This window comes from Cygnus atratus, chromosome 13 (genome assembly GCF_013377495.2).
Source record: "Cygnus atratus isolate AKBS03 ecotype Queensland, Australia chromosome 13, CAtr_DNAZoo_HiC_assembly, whole genome shotgun sequence".
NCBI lineage: Eukaryota > Metazoa > Chordata > Aves > Anseriformes > Anatidae > Cygnus > Cygnus atratus.
The window spans coordinates 6,352,358-6,364,170 of record NC_066374.1 but is presented as its reverse complement, the minus strand read 5'-3'; the positions used below and the strand labels follow the sequence as shown (position 1 = coordinate 6,364,170).

The following is an 11,813-nucleotide window of genomic DNA, read 5'->3' as shown; positions in this document are numbered from 1 at the left end:
AGCAGTAACTGGGCACCCAGTTTCTCTGTGGGATCGGCAGTCCCAATCTGCCTAAGGCCACTGTTGAACCAACAGAAAATCTCCTCAGCCAAAGTTTTCATGATGGGAGGAATCTGTGTTTCTGAGAGACACTCAGAGAAACTCTTCTTCCTCAGCCATATCCCAAATATCCCTCAGGAAAGGCAGTCCCAGCTCTTGGTGAAGGAGCAACAGGGCAAGCAGAGCACTGCACATCCAGTTCAGGCGTGGTTCTGGAGGCTCTGCAGGACAGCCACAGCTGCTGTGCTGGGGCGTGCTGCCTGTGCATGGTGCTGGGTGGGCTGCTCGCACATCCCTCGTGGCATCTTGGCGTGAGCAAGGGGGAGGGGGAGGGGAGGGAGGGAGGAGGGGGAAGAGGGTGGATGGGAGGAAGGTGTTTTTGGTTTGTTTTCTTTGTTTCTCACTTCTCTAGCTTGTTAGTCATAGGCAATACATTTCTCTTATCGCCCTACTCTGAGTCTGTTTTACCCGTCATGGTAATTGTTGAGTGATCTCTGTCCTTATCTAAACCCTTGAGACCTTTTCATCATATTTTCTCTCCCTTTGAGGAGGGGGAGAGAGAGAGCAGTTGTGGTGGGGCTTGGCTGCCCACCTGAGTAAAACCACCACACACACACAAACAGACCCGACACAGACACACACAGTGTGTGCTTTCTTTGTGAGGAACGCAGACCCTCTGCTTTGTTCCAGGGAATTTGGAGAAACATGCAAACCATATGGAGGCTGTGCGGAGGACCGATTTCAGCAAAGCAGTAGTTGAAGCTGACTCAGAGCTTCCCGCCGCAGGTTTCCTGCTGGCTCAGGGCTTTTTCAGCCTTCCTCCCTCCCCATCCCCACAACTATCCAGCTCCTTGAGAGTAGGCTGAGGTATATTTACGTTTTACCCACAGAACTGCAAGGGACCCCTTCCCCTTGTCCAGGCAGTTCACAGGGCCAATGTACTCTCTGCCTAGTAATATTTTAGTAGAAACATCCTTCTGGAAATTGCTGAGTGCACCTTGCTTGATCTGGGTCAGTGTATGCCTGGCTTTGGCTGCACAGTGCTCAGGGACAGCAGGCTCCAGCCCCTGTACCTGCCGCCTGCCTGACCGGGAGCTAAAGCAGCCACCGGACTGCCCCACAGTGTGCTGGCTGCAAAGCTGCAAGGAGAGCACATGAGGACACAGCCTTTTTTACCCATACCCTCCCAAACTCAACGGGCTGGGAGCAGTCTGCAGCCCCTATCTGCCACCAGTTCCCTCCCTCCCTTTGGCTGGGGCCAGGGTTTGCTTTTCCCTGCTGTCACTGGGGAGAGAGGCCTTCCTGCCGGGCTGCACCAGGCCATCTTCAGAGCTGGCCAGCTCCTCCGGCCCCACACGTTGCCAGATGTAGGGCTGAGGCTGAAGGCTCTCACAGTCACCCTAGGTGGGAGAGGACTGTTTGGTTGGATGGGCACAAGCTAGCCCTCGCTGGCCAGAAACTCCCATTCCTAGAAGCTGTGGTGGAGAGCTAGTGTGTGCAGCCTTCTGCCAACGGGCAGGCTCTGGGTTGGCTCAGCTCGGCTCCTCTTCTCCCACAGCAAGACTCTTCCTGACTCAGCCCCAGATCTGACATTGCACCTCAAGGGAAGACGTCTCCAACTTAGGTTGACTGGTGCCTCCCCTGAATGGTTAAGCTGAGATATGACACCTGGCTGCTCCTGGGCTGCAGAGAATAAAAGGAAGCTCTGCTGGGTTGTTTTGACTCATCCCCTGGGTTTTGCAACCTCCTGGAAAAGCAGAGCATTAAAAAATAAAAATAAAAAATAATGGGGGGAGGGGAAGTGTGGGGGACAGGGGGACGGACACAGCCAAAGGTCAGCTATACACCACGCAGCCCAGCTGGAGTATGGGTGCATCAGCCACCCATGTGGGCCAGCTGTGTTTCCTGTCCCCACCTCCGCAGCCCACTTTCCTAGTTCTCCTTCTGTCTCCTTCCACACAGCTGACTCTGCTCTTGCTCTCAGTGTGGGAACTGAAACCCAGGAACAGCTCAGCAGAAGGTATTTTGGCTGCTCCTCTGTGTCCGTACGTCTTCTGTTGTTGCCCTTGTCTTCCTACCACACCGGATTACATCCATGAACATCCCTGCGTGAAAGGAAGGTGTCTTGTGGTGGAGGAAGGATGGATATAGAGGCACCTGCTTCAAGGTTCTGCTTCCCCTGGGCCAGCCAAATGTGGTGTCAAGCTGTGTGCTAGGGGAGGGCAGAGTGGGCGGCTGGTTCATTTTCTAGCCTGACCAAAATACCCTCAGACCCTTTTCTTTCAGAGATGCAGGCCTGAGAAAGGCTGTTTCTGTATGTTTGGCAGGCAGCCTGATTTCTGCGTGGTGGGGAGAGGAGACCAGGAGCTTGCACGATGATCTGAACTTGTCCTTGAATCTAGCTAGCAGCCCTGGCTCTGCCTGGCTCACCTTGCCTGGGGGAAGTGCAATGGGGCTGGTGCCCAGCAGTGGGTAATAGAAGCTTTTTCCATCTAGGCAGCACAAAGACAGGGACTCTGTGTAGGACCCCAAACCTCCTTGTGATTGCTCCAGGAGTCCCTTGCCTGGGCCAGGGACAACAGGAAAGCTTGCACAAAGTACCAGGACGACACCTTATGTAACATCACAAAGGGGAACTCCTAGTTCCTGAGATATGCGCGCCTTGGTCGCGAGCATCCCTAGGCTCTGGCGGGGGAGGAAGGCCCAGTTTCTGCCTGTTCCACATCGAAACTCTTCCCCTTGGCTCGTGTGAGAGCTGATCTGCCTGCTCCCTCTAGTGGAACAGTTTTGGCACGGCCGGTCATGTTGCTTCCCTGCCTGCGTGCGCACAAGTGCCCACATTTCTCCTCTTGCCTTTTACATCTCGTCTTCCTCCAGTGCTTCCTCTGGCCATGCTGGGTCGGGTCCCTGGTCTGGCCCACCCCTCTCCTTCCAGCAGCCCCGCTCCCCCCACTGGCACACAGGGGAGGAGCAGAACACCTTGCAAGAGACAGCCAGAAAGCCCTGGTTTTACCAGAATCTGTCTCAATCCCATCCTGGGCCCCGCTCTCCCCATAGATTTGTGCACATGCAGCTGCAAGAAGGTGTGAATTAATGAGCTGTTTCCAGCTGCAGCCATATCAGGTGTGTAGCTTCTGCATGCTAGGGTGGCTGCGCTTCTTTGCTTGCACAGCCCTCTCCCCTGCTTCACCCCAGCACTGCCGGAGCTGTGGCCTAGCACGCCACAGAGCTCTGCTCCGGCAGCCAAGAGAGCTGCCTAACAAGTGCCAAGGGGGGCATGTGGCTTTGCCTGCATTTGTGACTCCAGCAGCCAAGAGGAGCAGCTATTACTGTGAGGATATCGGAGAGGATTAATGTTGCCTGACCTTGAACGGGCTTAGCACGCTGCTATGAAGCCTCTCAGGAGGTGCGTGGCTGTGTCTTAATGTAGGGCAGAGATTAGCAACTGCGCACGAGGCACATGGTGCTCCAGAGCAGCCTCAGACCCACGGGCAGCCCTGGTGCAGCAGCTGACGGACGTTACCTTGCTGGCTCTCCTGCACTGTCTTGTATGCCAGAGTCAACAGAAACTTAATCTGGAAATCAGTTTAGTTCAATCAAATTCAAGGCCAAGCTAGATTTGATGGAGGGTCTGCAACTCTCCAGATGTGAGCTCTTTGCTTACTGTTTCTTGCTGCTTTTCAGAAGTAGGACTGGTAGTCCAGCTGCAGCAAAGCCAGGATATTGACCTGAAGGTAGGGAGACGAGGACTATCTTGTTTCCTTCTGAGGGCTGTTCTGCACTTGTCAGAGGGGTGAGAGAGAAAGATGTCAATAAGAAAGACCTTAAAACAAATGGTACAGTAAAATAACTGTTTTAATAAGTTGGAATAAAAGAGGAATATAGATGGCGAGTAAATCTTATAAACCTTCAGATGCTGGGAACCTGCAGCATCAGACAAACCCAGGCTGATTTCCTATGGCACTGCAGAGATCCTGTCAGTAGAGAGGGGTTCCCCCAGCCCCGCTTCCCCCACAAGCTGTGGGGCTGAGGAGCACGATGTAGTGTTGTGGGGCAAGGGGTGCGCTGCAGGTTCAGTGGGGCGTCAGGGGCGAGCGGAGGCAGGTGAGCAGGGGGAGCAGCATGGGGCAGGGGGACATTTAAGGAGCTGAATGGAACTGGGAGGCATTCTGAGGCTCACTGGGGCAGAGGCATCTGGGGGAGTCATTGGGGTAGGGGGTTACTGGAGGCACCAGGGCGCAAAGGGGCAGGAATTCAGAGGGGCGAGGAGTTATTGCAGGTGGGAGGTTCATGAGGATGGCAACGTTGGTGGGCACTTTGTCGGGGGCTGCCACAGGGTTAGCGGAGCATTGCTGGGCAAATAAATGGGACAGGGAGGATGGGCTGCAGAAGATGGAGGATTCCAGGAGGTCAGAGGGGGTCGGGAATGGCAGTCCTGTCCCGTGTTAATGTCTGTGTGCCCACAGGTCTTCACAGCCTTGAGCAGCAAGCTCCTCATCAGCATCTATGAATGCGCAGAGACGAGGATGATGTTCTGCCTCCGCATGGAGCTGGCCCCCTTGGGGAGCATCCTGGAGCAGTGGCAGAGCCAGGGGTCCTGCTCTGAGTGCCAGGTGGGGCTCTGGTTCTCCCAGCTGGTCCTCTGCCGGGGTTACCTGCACAGCAGGGCCATCGTCCACCGGTGGGTGAGCACAGGGTGACGGGGATCCTATCGTGGCAGCTGGCGGAGCTCCCTGAGGTAGTGAGGGGTTCACAGGGTCTCTGTCACGGTGCAAGGAGGACAACTCTCCCCCTCTCCAGCCCTGGCAGTGAAGGGTTCTCTGCAAGACACTCTTTGCCCCCATATCTCCTGCCTGCCACGCTGCTCCCTTGTGTACTCTCCACACAATTGTCTGCCCCCTTGCACCTCTCTGCCCCACTGCTCCCAAAGTCCTCCACTCCCAGGAGCTCCCCCTCACCTTATCTACACAGATCTCCCTCCTGGGCCTGTTGCCTACTCCCCAGAGCCACTGGCTGCCCCTGGCTGCTCCTGCCTTCCCCAGGAGAGAGAGCTTCCCTTCCCAGGAGAGAGTCCTACCTCTCTCCTGCAGGGACCTGAAGCTGGAACACCTTCTCCAGGATAGTGAGGACATTGTCAAGGTCTTCTCCCTGTTCTCCAAGATGGTGTCCGTAGAGGATGCCAAACCTCCAGCTTAAGCAAAGGAGCCACTTTGCTGCTATTAACTGGTCCTATAACCTTCATATCTGCTATGTATACATGTACTTGTTTCCTGGTCATAGCAGAAAAAGTTTTTATTCATATATACCTATTTGCCTTACTAATCATAATGTTCTTGCTAGTGGTGAATTTTGTTGATTTGTAATAAATAGAAATGTTTATTAAACAAAGCCTCCGTGTCCTTGTGTACCACAGAATCCTACAAACTCACTGTTGCAGTTGCTACATACCCACAAGTTGGGTAGTTTTCCCCCATTTAACTTCTCACCACAAAAGTCAGGCAACGGAGCAGGCTGTCCAGAGATGTGCTGCTGTCACCATCCTGGTGACACGGCCTGAGCTGATCCTGCTGTGAGCAGGAGGCTGGGCTAGAAACCTCCTGAGGTAGGTCTCTTTCAGTGGGATAGGTTGTGTGTTTTCTGCCATTGACAGTCTGTCTTTGGTGATGGTGGGGGAAGCACTTGGCTTCCCTATGATCATGGAAGTAAGTCAAACAGAAGTATGATCAGATCATTTGCAGCTGTCTCATCCTGCTCCCTTTCCCCTTCCCCTTCCCCCTCCCGTTCCCCTTCCCCTTCCCCTTTCCCTTTCATAGAATCACTTAGGTTGGAAAAGACCTTCAAGATCACAAAGTCCAACCATCAACCTGACCTACAGAGTCCACCACTAAACCATATACATTAGTGACACATCCACACATCTCCTGAATACCTCCAGGGATGGTGACTTCACCACTTCCCCGGGCAGCCTCTGCCAATACTTGACCACCCTCTCCATGAAGAAATGCTTCATATCCAATCTAAACCTCTCCTGGCACAACTTGAGGCAATTTCCTTGCGTCCTATCATTTGTCACCTGAGAAAAGAGACTGAAACCCTCCTCGCTGCAATCTCCTTTCAGGTAGTTGTAGAGAGTCATGATGTCTCGCCTCAGCTTCCTTTTCTCCAGATTAAACAACCTCAGTTCCCTCAGTTGCTCCTCGTAAGTCTTTTTTTCCAGTCCCTTCACCACCTTTGTTGCTCTTTTCTGTACTCAATCAAGCAACTCAATATCCTTCTTGCAGGGAGGAGTTCAAAACTGAACACAATAGTCAAGGTGCAGCCACACCACACAAAGGGGCAGTTGCTTTCCTGGTCCTGCTGACCGTAGTGTTTCTGGCGCGGACTAGGATGCCACTCTTGGCCACACTAGGACCCACTCTTGGCCACCTCAGCATACTACTGGCCCACGTTCAGCTGGCTACCAACCGGCACCCCCAGGTCCTTTTCTGCAGGGCAACTCTCTAGCCACTCTTCCTCAGGCCTATACTGTGGCATGGCGACCCAAGTGCAGGACCTGGCACTTACCCTTGCTCAACGGCACGCAGTTGGACTCAGCACCTCAGTCGAGCCTATCCAGATCCCTCTGTGAAGACTTCTGACACTCAAGCAGATCAAAAGCTCTGCCTAAATTGGTATTTTTCTATGAATTCGCTGAGGGTACATTTGATCCCCTCATCCAGATCATTGATAAAAATGTGTTGTGGTTTAACCCAGAAGGCAGCTCAGCACCACACAGCCATTTGCTCATTCCCCTTATCCCCCACAGTGGGATGGGGGAGAAAATCAGGGAAAAAAAAAAAAAGGCAGGTAAAAGCTCATGGGTGGCGATAAAGACAGTATAATAGGACAAAGGAAGAGGAATAGGACAGAGGAAGAGGGCACAGCATGCCTCTCACACCAACAGCACCTGCAGAGAGCAGGTTTGGAGGTGATATCCATCCTTGGAGTGTCACAGCATCTGTCAGGGAGAGCCCTGACTGCCCTGGGATGGTGCTGGCATCAGCACTGCTGCAAGCAGGCTATCTGCCTCAGGCTCCCTTCCCACCCTTCTTTCTGACTTGAGTCGAGGACCCTGAAAATTTCAGTGCTATCCCTGTTTTGCACTGCTTTATTTCATGCTTGCACCACATCGTATCATGGTGGTTCAGCAAGGAACCTCGCTGTGCTGTTGGGGCAGGGACAGGAGCGTCTCTAAGAGCCATCTGCCCCCTTGATTTTTGAGACCTTCCTTTGCTGCTCTGGTGCTCCCCCGTCCATCAGTGACACCCTGTGCTGGGCTGTAGCACACCAGAGAGACTGCCTGCTTGGAGGGACACAGCTGAGGCTTTCCTTCAGACCTGCAGGGTCAGGGCATTCCTGCTGCCCTTGCTCTCGTGTTCCAGTCCCATCAGCAACCTGCCAGAAGTGACCGTGTGCCTCTGAGGGTCTGATTCTGAAGACAGGCCCAGAGAAAGCTTCCAAGCAAGAGATTAAAGGGGAGGTGAGAGGGTGGGGTTGTATCTCTGGACCAGCTGTTTTCTGAAAGGCTGGTGTATGCCTGGGTACCAGCCCAGCAATGTCCTGCAGGGCACTCAGAAAGCTCCCTGGCTCTGCCATGAGGGCTCTGTGCAAGTCTGGTCTTGCTGCAACCCTCTGCGCTGCTCTGACGGTGCTTTGCCTCCGGGCACTGTAAAAAGCCAAGCTGGCAACCTTCATGCTACTGTGGTGAAGGCAGGGGCAGGTAAATGACCAAGCAGCTCAGCCAGGGTTTCTCCATGCTAAATTTCTACTACCGGAGATCAATTCTTGAGTTTTCACCAGCAAATACCTTGTGCCGTTTTCTGCTCAGTTTTGCCTCTAATTGTGCTATTAAAACCCTCCAGAGCTGGCAGGTGAAAGGGCTGGATGAGGAACTGCTCTTTACCCGCCGGGTGGCTACTGCCACAAATGGCAAGAGCTCCTTTCTCCTTTACCGCCAGGGTCAGGGATGCAAAGGCTCTGTTCTTTCACTGGCACTTGTGGGAACATCCCCTTAGCCAAGCTGGTGCACATCCTGGCACAGAGCGAGTTTGCTTTCTGCGCAGGCACACCCATCCTCGTGGGGAGCCTGGTCAGGAGAGCCCCCGACTCACTGCCAGCGCCATCCCTGTGCTCAGCATCACCCTGGAGCCATGACCAAGAGAAACAGAGGAGCAGGGCAGGGCTTGGCCGTTGTGCCCGCCCTGGACGATGACAGTGCTGGGACACGCAGCCTCCCTCCAGTATTTTCTCCAGGTAGAGCCTCCAGGTCTCAGGGGAGGGACCACTGCCAGTATCAGCACTAGAGCTGCAGCCCAGGAGGGACCAAGGAGGGCAGGGCAGTGTGTGTGCAGCCCCTGCCCTCCCTGACACAGCCACCTCTGTCCGTGCCGGGGCTGGCCGGCCGGCCCAGCTCTGGCCACTGCTCCCCCAGCCCCCCCTCATCGCCTCCTGTGCTGTTTTTTCCGGGCTGGTAACTTGGGCGTTCTTTTGGGGTGTGGGTACATCCTGGGTGCTGACAGAGGCTGAGCCAACCCTGTACCCTCATAGGGCCCTTGCACTGGGAGCAATGGGGCAACAGGGCCTCACGTTTCCCAAAAGAAAATCCCACACGAGTAACCCACGAGCCTCTGCTGCTCCTGCGTGGGTGAAGGCGGAAAGGGAAAGGCTGCCCTGCAGCCAGGTGCTGGGGCTGGACCACAGGTCGCTAGCTGACAGAGGTGTGGCTTGGGCACTTTTGGGGCCTGACTGAGGTGCTCCCCTCTGAGCATTAGTCCTGAAGCAGATCCACACGGTGGGAACAGTAGTGCTGCTTCCTTTCAGGTTTTCTTGTATGAGTCAGGCTGCGGTGCAGAGGGACACCCTCGCCCTCACCACTGCTGACCCCAAGTCCCTGCACGAAGCTGGCCCTTGCAGAGCCCAGCTTTTCTACAGCCCAGCTGTAGGGCCTGGCCATGGTGCCCAGCTGATGTCCCAGAGCTCAAGCCGACAGCCCCTTTCCACAGGTATTGAGCTCTGCTTAGCGAGAGCATCAGCAGCAGAGCTCATGCACGCACCCACAAACACGGCTGGGGCACTGCGAGCAGTCTCCCCAGCAACTTCTCTTGGCCAAACCATGGCCCCTACGCCACGGCTGCACCGTGCAGAACAACATCCCTGCTTTCTGCGGCACTGCAGCCCCCAGCCGAGCGTGTGCCCAGCCCTGCGGCTGATGTAGGCAGGCACCCTTGCTGACGCAAGGCCTGGGGACAGCAGGCATGGAACCCACCCCCAGCCCTTGCAGTTTTCCCCTCCCTAGCACCTGGCTGCCCTCTGCGAGGCTGCGGGACAAGATGGCCCCCAGAGGATGAGAAGGAGCTGGGCATCCCTCCCTCCGCTTCTCCCGCAGCCCTGCAGCTCCTCAGGGCACAGGAGGCAGCAGACATGGGACAAAGGAAAAGAGGCAAGACACAGGGGGCCTGATGCAGGTTTTTTCTGTACAGAAGTGTTTTTGACACCACAGCCTGTTGCTTATAATAAAACAGAAATCAGAAAGAGCAGCCAGAATACACACCCAAAGGCAAAACCCCTCGGCTTAAAAAAGGAGATGCTGGGCCTCAGGGAGTGGAGGCCAGCAGCTGGGAGTCCAAGGGGAAAGGGTACACCTGCCCTGGCTGGGAAGAAACACAACACAAAGAAAAAAACAAACAAAAAAAAACACCCATTGCTCCCACTGCTGAGCAGGGGAGAGCCAGAAAAAAACAGATTGTCCCGTCCTCAGAGTCCTGTTAGCACCTGTACAATAAAACTGTACCATCTACCGGGAGCGGAGCAGCCCTGCCCCGTGCCCGTGTGGCTGGCACCAGCGTGCCGTGCCCGCTCTCGCCAGTAGAACTGCTCCCAGTGACACAGGAGGGGCCGTGGAGTGAGGAAAAGCCAAGCAGACACAGCACAGGGCAAGGTGTAGGGGGGTTCTGCAGTGGCGAGAGACCCCAGGGGGAGACAAGCTGCTGGAAGCGTGGGGTCTGCTCAGGGCCGCAGGCTGCAGCTGCCTCCGCGACAGCTGACGGGGACTGAGAGCAGCAGCGGGAATGAAATGCAGGAAGGAGCCTGGTGAGAGGACGGAGCAGAGCGGCTGGCTCTTGGCTGGCAGGTGAGAGAGTGCCTTCAGCAGAAGCTGGCTCCAAAGCTAAGAGCAGTGACTGTCCCCAGGCTCTCAGCCGAGGTGCGAGAGTTCTGCAGCTCAGGGGCTGTGCTCCAGGGGAGCGCCAGCCGTGGGGATTGTTGGAGAGGGGCCGGAGGAAGCCCTCGTCCCGTAGCCCGCAGCTCACATAATCACAGTGATACAGACTCAGCAAAAACAAAGGAAACATTACAAATTAAATACTAATTAAATAAATACTATGGAAGACGTTGGGGGCAGGGAGGAGGGCAGACAGAGAGGCGCAGTTCCACAGGGTCAGGCAGGAACGTGCAGCGGCACCCGCTGCCCTGCGCTCGCGGAGCTCGAGCTGGTCACTGCCCCATGAGCTCCAGCCCACAAAGCCCCACAGAGAAGGCTTCACCTCCTGCTGTTGCTGGATGGGGCTGACAGAGAGCTGCAACCACCGCTGCTCATCACAAAGGGACCCTGGGAAGTCCTTGGAAGCAAGTGTCCTCTCACCCCAGCTGGCACCGAGGCACCGTGAGGAGGAGGACTGGCTGGCCAAAGACTTGGGTCCCTGCTGCTGGCGCTGAGAGGGCTGCTTCCCGTTGGTCCTTATTATTGCCTTGTAATGCAGGGAGCAACCTGCCCCCGTCAGCTGCTCCAGGCCTCATACTCCACCGCCGAACCCAGCAGCTGCAGCAGCTCGGGCTCGTAGTGCACCAGCTCCACTGTCTCTGCAGCACCCTGCGCTGGCTCGGGGCTCTCCTGCACCTCGTCCTGGGCCAGCACCTGGCTGAGGGCGACCTGGCGCTGGAACTCCGCCCTGGGCAGCGTGGCGATCTCAAAGTGTGGGAAGCGGGCCTGGAATATGCGGGAGGACAGCTTCAGGCGCTTGAGCACGTCGGAGAAGAGGAACCAGTTGCTGGGCCTGCGAGGACAGCAAGAAGATTGCCTGTTAGGGGAAGTCCCGGCAGCACCCCCAGTCGGCGGTAAGCCATGCCAGGGGCTCCATTTCCCTTCCAGCCATTTCTCCTGGTCACCGTACTTGTCCCATTGGCTGGGCAGAAATTGTCAGGAGTAGAAATTTGCTACACAGAAGAGAGGCATTTTTCTTGCTCCCTCTTCCAAGTCGTTCTTCTCCCCTCTGCAGTCCAAGCAAATGCAATAGCCATCGTGTAACGGGAGGTGGAGAAGGGAGGAGTGCTCCAGTGCTGTGACCTGACTCAGACTCTAACGACAGGAGAAACCATCTAGTCAGACCCATCAATGCAAGCTGCTACTGACTATTGCTGGAGAAACCTTTTCATCAACCAAGTGGGGTTTTACTCAAAAAAAAGAAAAAAAAGTCTATGCCATGCTTTATTATGAGATGGCATAAGATAGGGAGTGTACCACAAGAGGCTTATACTGCCTCAGCAACAGCAGTTTGCTGCTACTAGGAAAGCTGTCCTAGTTCCACACCTCTGTGTCTCTACATGTAGAACAAGGATAAAGGTAATTTCATCCGTTGGCGAACTGGTTTGAGATCTACAGGATGAAAACGTAACAAGCTAAACTCCGCACTACCTGTCTCCTTTGCAGCTTGGGCTCTCAAGAGCTTCCTCAAGCATGC

General features: G+C 55.2%; 1 protein-coding gene across 1 annotated transcript in view; it reads right to left on the bottom strand.

The window, feature by feature from the left end:
* Positions 1-9,529: 9,529 nt before the first annotated feature.
* Positions 9,530-11,813, bottom strand: part of BCORL1 (BCL6 corepressor like 1) — a 28,332-nt gene continuing 26,048 nt past the window's right edge. Inside the window, exon 14 of the mRNA XM_035541926.1 lies at positions 9,530-11,129. Within this exon, the coding sequence (XP_035397819.1) occupies positions 10,853-11,129 (277 nt within the window). The 3' untranslated portion in view covers positions 9,530-10,852. The remainder of the gene's footprint in view (positions 11,130-11,813) is intronic.